This window comes from Salvia splendens, chromosome 13 (assembly GCF_004379255.2).
Source record: "Salvia splendens isolate huo1 chromosome 13, SspV2, whole genome shotgun sequence".
Taxonomy (NCBI): Eukaryota; Viridiplantae; Streptophyta; class Magnoliopsida; order Lamiales; family Lamiaceae; genus Salvia; species Salvia splendens.
Genome location: NC_056044.1, coordinates 28609895 through 28624244, shown reverse-complemented (window position 1 = coordinate 28624244; position 14350 = coordinate 28609895). Strand labels below are relative to the sequence as shown.

General features: G+C 39.8%; 1 protein-coding gene across 1 annotated transcript; it reads right to left on the bottom strand.

Moving 5' to 3' along the window:
• Nucleotides 1-173: 173 nt before the first annotated feature.
• Nucleotides 174-3537, bottom strand: LOC121759960 (replication protein A 70 kDa DNA-binding subunit B-like). The gene is made up of 12 exons (XM_042155545.1): nucleotides 3282-3537; nucleotides 2850-2996; nucleotides 2544-2756; nucleotides 2262-2439; nucleotides 1904-2174; nucleotides 1715-1817; nucleotides 1492-1616; nucleotides 1334-1412; nucleotides 1101-1245; nucleotides 839-999; nucleotides 634-754; nucleotides 174-537 (listed from the first exon to the last, which is right to left on the bottom strand). Exons 1-12 carry the CDS (start codon nucleotides 3407-3409, stop codon nucleotides 340-342), a joined length of 1869 nt encoding a protein of 622 aa, XP_042011479.1. The 5' UTR covers nucleotides 3410-3537; the 3' UTR covers nucleotides 174-339.
• Between the last annotated feature and the right edge of the window lie 10813 nt (nucleotides 3538-14350).

The following is a 14350-nucleotide window of genomic DNA, read 5'->3' as shown; positions in this document are numbered from 1 at the left end:
CACTATATGATATTCAAAATTAAAACTCAATAATAAATTAAAGTTTGAGCTCAACATCCCTAAATTGAATCCAAACTTGACATGAACTTATCCAAATTTGGCATGAACAGCTTAAGGATGAACTGATATAAAATGAGCAAGCTGCTAAAGCTAAATTAAATTTCTACAAAATGTGAAGATCATTCCCAAACAGATCTTGCTGCTCAAAAAACAATATTAGCATTATATTACAATAATTCCTAACAAGATAGTTGGATTCCTAAACAAAGCCTCAGGCTTAATAAACAAAATAAACAGAGGCAGACAATTCATCAATTAAGCAGATTATTCATTATGCAACTAGTTAGATACTTTGATCTTTGTCATTTCTTCAATCAGATACTTGGATTCAGCTGCATAATCAATTGGGGCAACAGCTCTGACGGTTATCCTCTGTCTCTTCTCATTGTTGTACTCATTTTGAGCGACGCTGACACGGAAAAGGTGAGGAACCCATGTTGCCTCCTTCAGTTTCTTCTGATAAGTAGCCTCTCCATCCTGAAACCATATGCATCAACAAACAAAGTTATCAGACGTTATTACTGCAATCAAGCACAGATATGAATGGTTTTTCTAAATTGGTGGGATGCTAACATGAAGTTTTATCTCATTCAGCTCATCAGCTGTGCATCCAATCATTTTCTCCGCTTGCTCATTGAAAACTGAAACAAACGCTTCACCACTTGCATCAGAGACCTTCAATGCCATTATGTATCTGCAACAAGCAACAAATTGATTGTGTGTTAACAAATTTGGCAGGTGGACTGGTAACATGATGAAATGAATTCAACAGCCATACCTCAAACTGCAGCCGTCTTCATTTTTCTGGCACCCTTCACACCAGTAGCCAGATCCCACGGCTTCAGTAACCTTCTTGGAGCAGGTCTTGCAAGCACGATACCACATTGCTTGATCAGGTTTGATGGTGCTAACATATGCTTTGATGGAGAAGTATACAGGCTATAAAGAAGAAACAAATAAACCATGTTAGGGTGATAAGCAATAATTGATATGATCAATTGAGGCAACATATTTAAATATCAGAGACGCTAGATAGATACCTTGTCCTCTCCCAAGGAAAGGTTACTGGTGATATGAGATAAGGTAACTCTGTCAGTGTACATGGAGCGAGCTCCATTTCTGTTGGACAGGCTTGAGTCATTACCAATAGCAGCCAAAGAAGTGTCTTTGCCTTCAGAATCATACCTGTGCACCAAAAGATCACAATATGTTTAGATATGCTGACTTGTGATACAGAAGAAAGTTTTCAGATCGATACATTACTCTTGCTTACCAAGATCTCAGCTTTTTGGCTTCTGGTGTGTCAGGGTCAACTAATACAATACTTTTACTCAGTGCCGATAGTGATACACCTGAATAATAAAAGAGAAGCTTTGTCAGATTGCCTTATCTACATAATAATGAACCGAGTGTGATCATTAATTCCAATACCTTGAAATTCACCAACTTTGAGAGATTTTATAGCAACTACAGGAGATTTATCAGCCATATCAAGAAGTTCTTGCCCAACACTTGTGGCAAGATCTTTCCATAGAGACACCACCACAGTTTTCTTCCTGGAATCAAAATTAAAAGGTGCTATTAGTTTAAATATACATACAATTACATTATTAAACTGCATAAACACGATCAATATCATGGAGTAAGCACTTACGTCTCATCAGCAATAACTATATCACGCTTTGGGATAGTTTCATTGTTGCTCTTCCTTCTAATGCTCATTGTAGGAGACACGCTCTGAACCACGCCAATAACATCTGCAACAGCCAACAGATGAAAACATACATTACAATGCTTAAAATTAGATCAACAAGCAGTCAGTAGATTTAATGTGGCCACTTACCAACAAGTTCCCTTCCATTGACAAATGGACCCAACTCATCAATTGGAGTGAAACTGAATTTTGTTTCGGGAATAAAGGTTGCCTCATTGCTGGCTTCTTCCACTTCTGAATTTTCATTTAAGGTCATCTCATAATCATTTTGCACAGTTTTAAATTGCTTGTTTGCCACTTTCAAGGTTCCCTTTGATATGTAGTAAACCTTCCCCATCTGAAACTTGTCAAAGAATTTCTTCGCAGCATCATTAAACATGGTTGCTTGTATTTGAGTGCCCTGAAAATTTGACAATCAGACCCGGTTACTACAGCACCAACACAATTAACATCTTAACCTTTTAATGTAATTTAATTCTTTACTTACATCTTCATCTGTCAACTCTACATTAAATACACAGCCTTCTCCTCTAGCATTCCTGTAAGTCCGCATGTTTCCCTTGCTCGTGACCCGGACTTTAATTGTCCAGTTTCCTTGATAAGGATTCAAAGAAACAAGTGGATGGACTCGCCGTGTCATCGCCATTCGGGCAGCTGGTGCCGTACTGCCATTAATCACATTCTACTCATAAGATACAAATCCCCTTAAAGATATTCCATATACTTGTAAATTAACAAACAAAACCAAAACAAATAAAACATATCTTACTTTCCATGCTGGTCATGAACAATTTGAGCAGCAGATTTAGTCACAACTTCTTGTTTTGGCTTGAACACTATACCAGGAGACTCAGTTTTCACATCAGCATCCATTTCCTGGTTCTGTTTCAAAGAATTCCCACTATCCTCAACCTTAACATCAGCCTTATACTCAGCCTCAAGCGCAGATGACACAACCTCACACTTGGACACAATCAAGAACCTATAACAAAGCACAAGCAATTTTTACATTAACTTCACACAACAAAGAGAACGGAATCTAAGCAAATCACAGCAACAAGCAAAGAAATTTTACTTTTCATTCTTGGTTGGGATGTCATTGAGAGTGTAGTCAAGCACGCGAATAAGCCCCAAATTCTGGATGTTCCCAGATGTCACTTGAGACGCTAGAGTCGACTGCAACAGAGCCCTCACCATCATTTTGCCATCACTCGCCATGAACCTACAACAATTCCACACCATATGAATCAGATCCAAAAGTAAATCATTCCTAATTTTAACCTAATTGATGAACAAGATCTAAGCAATAACATCAAAGGGTTAAATCTAGTAATTTCTAGAAATCGAAAATCTTCACCACAATAACACACGCGAGATCCAGTTATCTGCTTGACATAAACAACATTTGACAAAATATGAGATCAAATCAAGGGTTACCCATACTTGTACACTTCTCACATAACTCATAGTACCACATAAAAAGATAAAATAAAAGCTAAATACATACATGTATTTGTTGCCGGTGGGCTTGAGATCGACCACTTGTACAACGATTTCCGGCAAATCGGAAGAGGAATCCAGGCATGGGTTTGCTAGAATAACAGAAATTGCATCTGGGGTTACAGTTCTAGTCATCTTCTCCTCACTCTCACTATACCTTACAGTCAAAGAATATAAGCGGCGATGAAGAAGATAAAGGAGATGGTGCTGTAGCTGGATAAAAAGGGTGAGAATTTGACTGAGGCGTGAGAGAATGAAGGGAAACAAGCACTGATACTGAGGGTTTTGTAACTCGAAAACTGGCGCGCAATTTGTTTGCCAAGTGAAGCGGGAATCCGGAATTGAATTTTCTTGGAATTTGTTTCGATTTTGGCGCCATTGCGTTTCGTAGTGCATGAATGCGTCGTCGTTTTGTCCTGAATGGCGCCAATTAATTTTGATTGATTTCATTTGGTACCAAAATATTTTTCTAATACTAATAATTAATGGCAATAATATAAACTGCTGTATTACTCTTTCAAATACAAGTTGCTCGACTGTTTTGGTGGTACAACTTTATGTATGTTAATTTATTTGTAATTGCAATATATTGAGTTGCATATAAGTCTATTACTCTCCCGTCTCATATAAATGAAGATTTTTTTTGGTCCGTTACATAAAAATAATTCAAATGTATTTTTGGTAATTTTATTCCCTTTAATGAGGTGAGCTCAATTTTACACTGATAATACTCTATTTTTTTCTATCTCTCTTATTTTATTAAGTGTGCATTAAAATTTGTACGGTCTCAAAAGTTTTTATTTTTATGTCAGAGAATTTTACTCGTACACTTATGTGTGAGAATATTAATATTGGGTATTGGGTTTACCCATTCTAAACCGATATCCGCCGGGTATTGGATATCTGATATCCAATAAAATGGGATTGAGTTTTTAATTAGGTTTAGCCATTTAGGGTTATTGGGTATGGGATAAATTATTTACCTAATTATAATTAATTATATTATTTTTCTCTAGCAATTATAAATAAGTCAATCATCCGACTCTCCATTAAAGTTACTCTACTCTCATTACCTCTCTTTCTTTTTCATGTCTTTGTATCTATTACGTTGTCGCCTACAGATACTCTCTAGGTCACCTCTTGGTAAGTCACATGCCTCCCTCGGCAATACAGTTGACATTTTTAAGTTTATAAAAAGACATAATTAGCATACAAAACAAAAACAAAGAGAATTTTAGCTTTAAAAATTCAATAAAATTTTTATTATTATGTTTTTTTATTAATTATTAATAAATGTAAAGAGTTGGGTATTTGGGTACCTAATCATCAGGTTTGGATACCCGTGGCGGGTATTTGGTACATGAAAAACATATCGGATGTGCATTTAGATGATTTTTGAGTTTGGGTACCCAGTTTTTTCGGGTCGGATACCCATGGATACCCAAATTCCCACCCCTACTTACACTTACACTAAACAGATTTACAAAAATCGTGCAACTCGTTTTGTGTGCTTATGATCTTAGTAAAATACTTATATTAAGCAATAATTATGGTAACCTTACTTGAATAACTATTCCAATCTATTTTATAACAAACATTTTATTATATAAAGTTAATATCACATTGGTGAGTGTATATACAGATGTTACATATTCTTACATTCCCATAATTCATACAGAAAACGTATATATCTACTCCAATTTATTTTAAATATTTTTCAAATTTATATTCCTCACACTATCAGGCCTTCTTTTTAACAATTGAACAAATAAATAAGTCAAAAACTCAACGTTACCAAAATATTTAGTAGTTACTTAACTTACTTGTATCAAATTGATTACTAAAATGTCATTTGTTTCAAAGCTAAATTATTTTGAACTAAATGTTGATGCATATGATCATGCTTCGTGCATAGTTTCTCGAGTTGCAAGGTTTGTATTATATGCATGGGCGGGGCGGATTCGAGGTATATTTGTTATGCGCAATACAATAATTAAATAAATTGAATTAAATTGTAAATATCAAGTACTATAATGTTCAGTAATCATTTTGAAACAAATTAAATTTAGTAATCAATTTCATATAAGTATCATAGTTTGGTAACCATTCGTGAAATTAAAAAAAAATGATGTTGATTTGGAGTACGAAATGAGTTTTGAATGAGATGTTGATATGGCCGTTAAAAATGTGATTTGTGATATAATTTGAAATATGATATAGGATTATATTGCTAATGGCGTAATTTGATAGCTTCTAATCTACACGGCACGTTTATAGACTTAAGTAGTCAATGCTACTTTAATCCATTAATCTTGTTAATCTAGTATGCAAAAACAAATGCTCCTAAATTAACGAAAACTTCATTCCTATTTAATTGCTACATGTGGAGGAATTTGATCTATTCAGCAAAAGTGATGATTAAAGGACAGTCAAATCTTAAAGTTTAGAGGGATAATATCAGTTTCCTAAATTTACTTAATCGCGTAGCATTTAAAATTAATATTGAATTACAAAATTTTAATGAATTACTTCGTTTGATAAATTAAGTTTACTATTTTGCACTATTTTAATGAAAGTATGTTCATTTGAACATCACTGAGACGTTATTTTACACACGTAAACGGCAACGGAGAAAAATTAAAAAATACTTCATTTAATATAGTTCGTTTTCAAATTTTAAGGATTGACCAATGTTAACTAGATTTTTTAATAAATGGTTACCAGTTTAAATAAATTATGTGAGAAAGTATTTGTTCGTGTTGCTAAATTATACTAGTAAATTCATCCAAACGTATAAATAAAATGATAAATGTGACATTCCAATCTTACCAAAATATTGTCAATTTGACCTCTGCAGTACTAATATTCATTTTTATAGCCCAAAAAGAGAGCAAAACTAAATTTAATGGGTAATATTCTTTTTTTAATTTGCAATAGTATTTCATGTCTACTTTTGAAAAAAACGAGAGGACTATAATATTGCATGGGGTAGTGATAAATGTACATAACCGAACTTTTTTTAACAGTTTACATTTAAAATCGTTTATAAACATTAATTGATTTAAAATAAATTGCATACTAATCATTTTGCAACAGTTCGAAAAAAAATTAAATTTTTACTTAAATATTTGTATATTTAAGAAAAAAAATATTTTCTTAGTTAATCTTGTATAATTAATTCAAATCAAGCTCAAAATCATGTTATGATTCGACATAAAATTTCTATATCACTTCTTTCTTGTGACTACATACAATACAATAAATAACAAAACTAATTTTTAATTAAATTCACTTAAATTTAAAAATTTAAGGATATTATGTACATGTACAATTTATTTTCTCTATTGTATATTTAACACCTAAAAAAGGGGTTAGGAAAATTACAATAATGATAATATGAAATTTTTGGTGATGATCAGTTGAAATTAATTAAACTAACATAACATATTCATTTTTCAACTATATCTACATCTTCGTACATAACCTGCATATCTGAAATCCTAACACATACATGTAAATTATTTATATATTCACCTTTTCAAAAATAAAATGAATATCGCCTTCATTTTATTTATGATGATGACGATGGTTGTCTCAATTTAATTAGGTTGAAACTAATGGTCGAGAACGTTATAAATACTGCATTAATAGTTGTGTATTCGCAAGTCGCAGGAGTCAAACGTTATAAACACTGCACTAAAGATCGAAGATGTTATAAACATTGCATTAATTGCATTAATACACTTAGTAAAGTTAACATTTGTTTCTCAACTATATATAGATAATATGTGTTGTATCGAAAATCCAACACACAAACCTAAACCGTCTTATCTATATATTCATCTTTTTTTTTCAGAAAAAGAATATCTAAAATGAAAATCGAATTTGTTTTATTTATGATGATGACGGTGATTGTCTCAATGAATGGCGAAACTAGTGAGGAATGTTATAATGAATGCGATAAAATTTGTGATGGATCAATCGTATGCCAAGGTGGGTGTGTAGAATTGTACCATTGCTTCGACAAACCTGTTGCCTCTGCTGCCAAATCTCGGTCGTCGTCTTCCACCGTCGTCGATGAGTTAAATGTTGTCGATCCATCACAGTAGATGCAAGGAACATCATATATATGTATTCAAAATACAAGTTCTTACTTACTATGTAGAAGTGAATGTTTGATGAAGTTGTTCTTGATAAATTATTACTATTATTATTTTTGTTACAGATGAAATGCCGAATCTTTGAATCATTTCACATAAAAATTAAAAGTCCATTTACCAATGAATACCGGAGTTGAATAAAAATAGGATAATTAACCAATTTTTGAAATTGAATCACATTGTATTATTATGATAAATTTTAGTTAAATCAATAACAAAGTTTTGTGGCCATGACACTTGGCTACGTACTTACCCTTTGATCTTCGGCCGACAAAACCTATAGTTCTAGTATGACAAGCAGAAGGAGCTGGAGATGTGGTTTCTTTGTGAGTGTCTAAGGGTGTCCACTGTAAGGTGGACACGCCCAATAGCCCCACCCCAATTTTTGTCTATAGTCCCAGTTTTGTTGTCCATAGCCCCAAAATTCTATTTCCGCCACTATAGTGGACACCTCCAATAGCCCCAAAATTTTATAAATAAAATAATCGCATTATAAATAAATAGAAAACTAGGTAATTATTAGGGCCGAATATTCGTTGTATTTCAAACCGGTAAAATGTTACAACGAATATGTAAAATAAAATACAACTAAAAATTCCGCCACCGCCTACTCGGTGTCGGAGTCGGCTTCCTCGTCGTCGTCTTCTTCTCCTTCTCCTCCTTCTCCTCCTTCTCTCTCGCTGCTGCCGGCCGCGGTTTCCCCAGGAGCATTATCAACAGACCCCAGTCGACTCTCAATCCGAGTGATGAGCCGCTTGTAGACGTTCCTGAGGTACGGGTCAGTTTCCCCTGCGTATTTGCTGCATACGTCTTGCAGTTGTTGCATCAACTGCACGTCTATGGTATTGGCCAATACCTCGTGGGGTTGCACCGTGGGCAGTGGGATTGGGGCAGACTGGGGGAAGCGCGATCCGGACGCGGCCGCCGATATGTGGGAGGCACTTCTACCCCCTCTGGCGCTGCGGATAGAGGCTTGTTGTCCCGGGGGCCGTCGTCGCCTTATGTGAGTCGCGGCTGGCTCTTCTACTTGCTCGTCGGACTGCTCGAACTCGTGCGAGCCGCTCCCACTGCTGTATTGCCCGGCAAGGTTGTGCCTTGTGCGCTTCGGGCCAGGAGCTGTGCCTACCTCTTGCGCGACGATCGACCTGAATTTCGGACAATCCGCGAGGACAAGATACTCCTCCCACAAGGTGAACTTCGGCTGGCCCGTCTTGCGGTATTGGCCCTCCGACAGGGTCTTCACATCAGCTGCGCTTCAGCCACTCTCGGCGTGGCGAAGGTTGTTCTCGTAGATGGACGCGAACAGCTTGGTAGCCCGCAGAATCCTACCGACCTTTTTTCGGATCTGTTCTGGGTCGCGCTTCTCAGCGCCGTCGGGCTTGAATTCCTCGTATGCCCCACTGACGCGCCTCCAAAAGCTCCCCGAATCCTGATCGGTGCCCACCACGGGGTCCGAAGTGATAGAATCCCACGCCTTCGCCACGGCAATGCTCTCGGCTTTGGTGTATGGCTTGCCGCGGCTGGACCCCTCGCCACGGCTAACGCCGGCGTCACTGCCCGAGCTACTCGCAATGCCGGCCCAACTGCCCGAGCGTCCACGACTGCCGCCGGTGCCACGACTGCCGCCTCCGCCCCTAGGGCCTCCGCCCCTACCGCCACCAGGGCCCCGACTGCCGCTACCTCCTCGGGTCGGAACGGGCGTTTCCACCCGCGCGGCCGGCGTGTCTGGGATGCCGCCAGAACTGAGCAGACCCATCATAGTATCAAATGCGTCTTGATCTGCTTCGGTGATCGAAGATTGGCTGGCTTGGAAAGGGGAACCCGGCCGCGGCTGGTGAAGCGCGTCTAGGTTGGGTCTGTAATCCCCAAATGCGGAACGACTCAGATTCCGCTATAAAGGAGGCGGCGTTGGAGAAGACCTCCACGGCTGAGATGGAGGAAGGGGTGGACTCGATGCCCACGGTGGGGGAGATTGATTCCAATTCCAATACTGGGACGGAGTCCCGCCATATCTGGCAAAACCCGACGGCTGTGATGGATTGGTGTCATATCCCGATTCCTCAGAGTCGGGTGAGTCGTCGTTTCCTCGATTCATTTTTTTAGAGAGTAGTTGTGTGGATAGTGAGTGGATGGATTTTGTGAAAATGGTGAAAAATAAGTAGAGGGGGTGTGGTATTTATAGAGGGGATGGTGGAAAAACGTCAAATTTCTCGTTGCCTGCGAAATCGCCGCGGCGGTTCAATCCACTATAGCCGCCGCGCCTATAGGCGCGGCTATACACCCCTCGGCGCGACATCGCCCCGCACACGGCGATCGCGCGTCCGCCGCGTCTCCCACCCCTCGCCGCGTCCAGCCCGCGGCTATCGACCTTCTCCACTATAATCCGCCGCCCCACCGCCGCGCCGCGCGGCTACCGCCGCGCCTAACCATAGTGGACGCTCTAAGAGTGTTCACCAAATTAGAGTCTTAGAGCGTCGGATGTTTTCTGGTCAGATCTAGGGATTGGGATCTTGTGTCACTATTCTCATCTGTAAGAGCGTGTCCTTGGATGTATGTGGTTGTGCCATAATTAGGTGAGGTCTTCATTATCTCTTGTAGTTGATGATGTTTCTTTATTGTGTACAAGATTTGCGTTGTAACTGACTTGTAGTGAGGGTTGATTTCGTTTTGTTGAAAATGAGGTCGAGGTCGAGGTCGAGGTCGAATGAACCCCTCAAAATCAATTACTCAACAATCATATTAAAACTGGTGGATCATCGAAAACTCATTATGATTTTTAATTTTACGTTATGTTTCATTAGGCAAAATTGCCACGGCATTTCTTACGATTCGGACATTCTTCTCAAATTTTAAAAATAATTCAAGATGACAAAATCTGTAAGTTATACGGACACTATAAATCAATCAAAATTTGTGAGGTGTATCCCTTTTCGTCGATGGACATTGATTTCTGCATATTGGTGAACGAATTTCTTCAATGTTGTGCTTTGCCGATGGTGTTTTCGTTGGCGCTTATATACTAAAAGTTGCTTCGAGCATACATGTCCTTGTACAGTTACTCATGCACGTAAACGAAAAACTCCACATCTACTTCGAGCCTTTATTATGAGAATAAATACATTAATATAAGTAGTTTATTTAATGACATTGATGCATTAAATACATGAGTCTACAACTTTTTATATTGTAAGTCAAGTAGTGAACCCAATGGGTTCACAGTAGGGACTTGACCTTGCAAGAAGAAAAATAGTTCACAACCTAGATACACTTTGGTACCTATTGGAAAGGTTACAGTGTTTGTACGCTAAGCTCGTTTTCACTAGCAAAGGCTAACATTGGTGTGGTATAGTATCGAGCGGATCCGACTAGAGAGAGTATTCTTTATTGCTATCTACTGAAATATACGATCTTGAGAGTTTAGTATTTCCTAGTTTTTATACATAAAATTGTATATGTTCATTTGATTATCACCTCTTTGATTTATCAATATGCACGGGTTTTTCATAACTCAATTCATGATATATTGGGTGATAATAATTAAATAGTTAGAATATATCATGAATATTACTCCCTCCGTCCCACTTTAGGAGTCCCGGTTAATCATATTTGGGTGTCCCACTTTAGAAGTCCCGGTTGAAATATTTCATAAATGGTAATAGGCCCACATTCCATTAACTTTTTTCCACTCACATTTTGTTATAATACTACTCTCTCCGTCCCAGTTAAGATGACCTCTTTCGTTTTTCGCACGTGTTTTGGAAAAATCATACTAATAAATAGTTAAAGTGGAGGGAAAGTAAAGTAAGAGAGAGAATAATGTAGAAGAGATCAATACTATGCAAAATAATATTCCATTGAATATAATATTAAGTCATGAGTTAATTTATTTAATTAGTAAATATTCAACGGGCTAGCCCAATCCAATTCTTCCATGGATCCCTAACCTAACCCAAAAAATGCTTTATAAATATAGATGAAGAGAAAACAAGGGAATATGAATTTTTGTGCCCGAGCCACCTCCTCACCCTAATTTTTGGTGCCCCCCTAAGTGTAGAAGAAAGAATAATTTTTTTAGTTCTCTTCCTGCAGATCTCGATCTAATTCCATGTGTTCTTCGTGACACAATTAGGGTTATTGTCTCGAGCCTTCAAGGTTAAGTTAAAAGGTAACATTCAAATCAACATCAAATCTAAAAGGGTTTGGGAAAATTACAAATGACAATACGAAATTTTGGTGATGATCGATTGCTACATGTAGATTGATGATTGGCGAATTTTTGATGGTAATAAATGCAGGTAATAAATATAGATCACGACACAGAAAGTTACGTGGTTCGATTTACTGAGGTAAATCTACGTCCACGGGAAGAAAGGAGGGCAAATTTGTATTGCTTGATCTGGATTACAGCTTACAATACTGACTTGCTATATGAGATTCGATATCTAGAGAGCTTAACCCTTGTCTATCTGATCTAAGTTCTATTTATACATTTGAACCAAGATCGTGGCTTGCAGGTTGACAACTGCTTCATACCACTAGATAGATCGTGGGTGTAGTGGAGGTCGTGGAGGTCCTGCATGGGTCCACTATCTCCTTGTTCGGTCGAATACTGAGACCGAACTGCTGAACTTTGCCGATCAGCTTTTGCCGATCTGAGAGTAGAGCTTGATTGGTTCTTTTGCCGATCTGAGAGTAGAGCTTGATTGGTTGGCTTTTACCGAGCTGTAGGCTGCGACCGAACTCTTTGGTTGTGCCGAACCGAACTGAACTCTTTGGTCGTGCCGAACTGATACTCTTTCTTGGGTTTTGGGCTAATGGGCCGTCACTGCTATTGGGCTCGCCATTAGGGTTTAGTTGTTTAGTTCGTACCCCATCACTACCCCCCCGAAAAGCGAAGTGAATCACTTCGGCATTTTGGATGAGTGTAAGGGGGAGGCTGACGTCAGGGGACGTGCCATGCGCGTGTCTGCATTAAATGCGATAGCAAATCCGGCCGTTGAATCCAGAAAAAGGGGGATTTGAAACGGCGCTACGGATTTGAAATGCCTCTGTGAATCTGATAAATATTACCATTTTCCATCATTGGAACACTTTTGCTATTGTTTCTTCTGCATTCTCTCTCTTTTGCGCAAAATTTCCTTCCGCTCCTTAAAGAATTTCTTCATAACTTCTTCAGACTTTCAAAGAGTAAGAATCATGTCTTCTTCTTCTTCTTCTGAGTCAGGTAGCGGTAGGAAAGGGGGTAAGGGATCTTCTAGCCGGAAAGAGTCCGGGGAGAAGACCGTAGAATACTTTCACAGCATCTTGAGTAAGGACACTGTGATATCCCTACACGGAAAATATCTTCTTCCCGGGGGGAAGGTGGTGATTCCCGACGACGATCATAGGGCTAACTCGCCGCCGGAGGGTTATGCCACCGTTTACGAAGCCTGCTTAGAATGCGGGCTTCGTTTCCCTCTTCCCCCACCTTTTGTAGAGCTTCTTGATTTTTTCCAACTCCCTTTAGGTCAGGTGACTCCGAATTCTTGGAGGCACTTATCGGCCTTTGCTGCCGAACTGCGTAGGCTAGATAAGGATCTGTCTCTGAGGGCAATCCTTAATTTCTTCCAGTTTAAGAGGAAGGGATCTTGGTTTTACTTGATCCCTTTACAGCCCTTTAGAGCCTTTTGTAAAACCAAATGGCCGAAATGGCAAAATCGTTTCTTTTTTTATAATAGGACTTCGGCTTCGGACTTTTCCTGGAGAGGGCCGAAGTCCGTTATTCCTCATCCTCGGGTAGAACCGTTGGACGAGCTCGAGGCCGAGCTCAATAAGATTCCCATGATTAGGAAGCAGTACTTGGAGTCTGAGCTCGTCAAGGGCGACTTCGTGTTCGACTCCTCGTCTTCGGACGACGAGACTGAGGGTGAGGATTTCTTTTTTATGCATTACTGCCTTGACGACGAAAACTAACCTTGTTTTCTTGCTTTTTGGCAGTGAACTTGCTAAACAAGCTCGGTCGCAAATCCTCCGAATCTAAGGAACCGGAGAGGCCGAAAACCACCAGCTCGGCGTCTGATGCCGAGAAGAATCCGAAGAGGCAAAAGACCTCTTCGGATCCAAAGAAGCCGGAGTCGACTTCGGCAAAGGGGAAGGCGAAGCTTCAGAAGCCCCCAAGAGCGCCAGAGAAAGACGTGGTCTTGGCGCCTCCTTCGGAACATATCTGTGAGCCCTTTTTATGGCCCACGGGCTTCACCGAGGTGAATTCTCTTCTTGATTTTGTGGCCTTGCTTTTTTCGTGTATTTTTTGTGGCCCCTCGGTTGACTTTTTCCTTTTTCCATTTTCAGAGGAACGATATGCTCAGCAAGCTCGTCGCAGTTGAACTCTCTAAAGCGTCCAGCGACTATGCTGAGATGCAGAGGAAGTTGACTGCTGCTCGTCACCAGGCCGAACAGGCTAGGGCAGACTTTGAGAAGGCAAGGGCTGCTAGGATCTCGGCTCAGGATGAGGCACAGCGGGCAAAAAACGAGCTCATTATCCAGAGAGAGCAGTCGAAACAAAGGGAGGCTGCTGCCGTGGTTGCCCAAGGGGAGGCTCTCCGTGCTTTCGCGGAGAAACTCTTTTTGAGCAATCAATTTTCGGCCTTTGTCGGTGATCTGCTGAAACTGATGACCGATAAGGCTGAGCAGGGACCCGAAGTCGTCCTGCCACTGTATGGCCGAGAAATTGCAGCTCGTCTCCAGAGTCTGCCGCTCCTTGACGAGCTCGCGTATTCCTCGGTCCTGCTTTCTGCTGACCGAGTCCGTAATTGCCGAGCTGACCGGGACGAGAACATGGAGGCCATCTTTGCCTCCTTGGGACCTGTTTCACCCGCTCCAATTTTCCAAGGAGAGGGTGAGCAGGAAAACGAGGCCGGCAAGGAGACCGAGCAGCCGG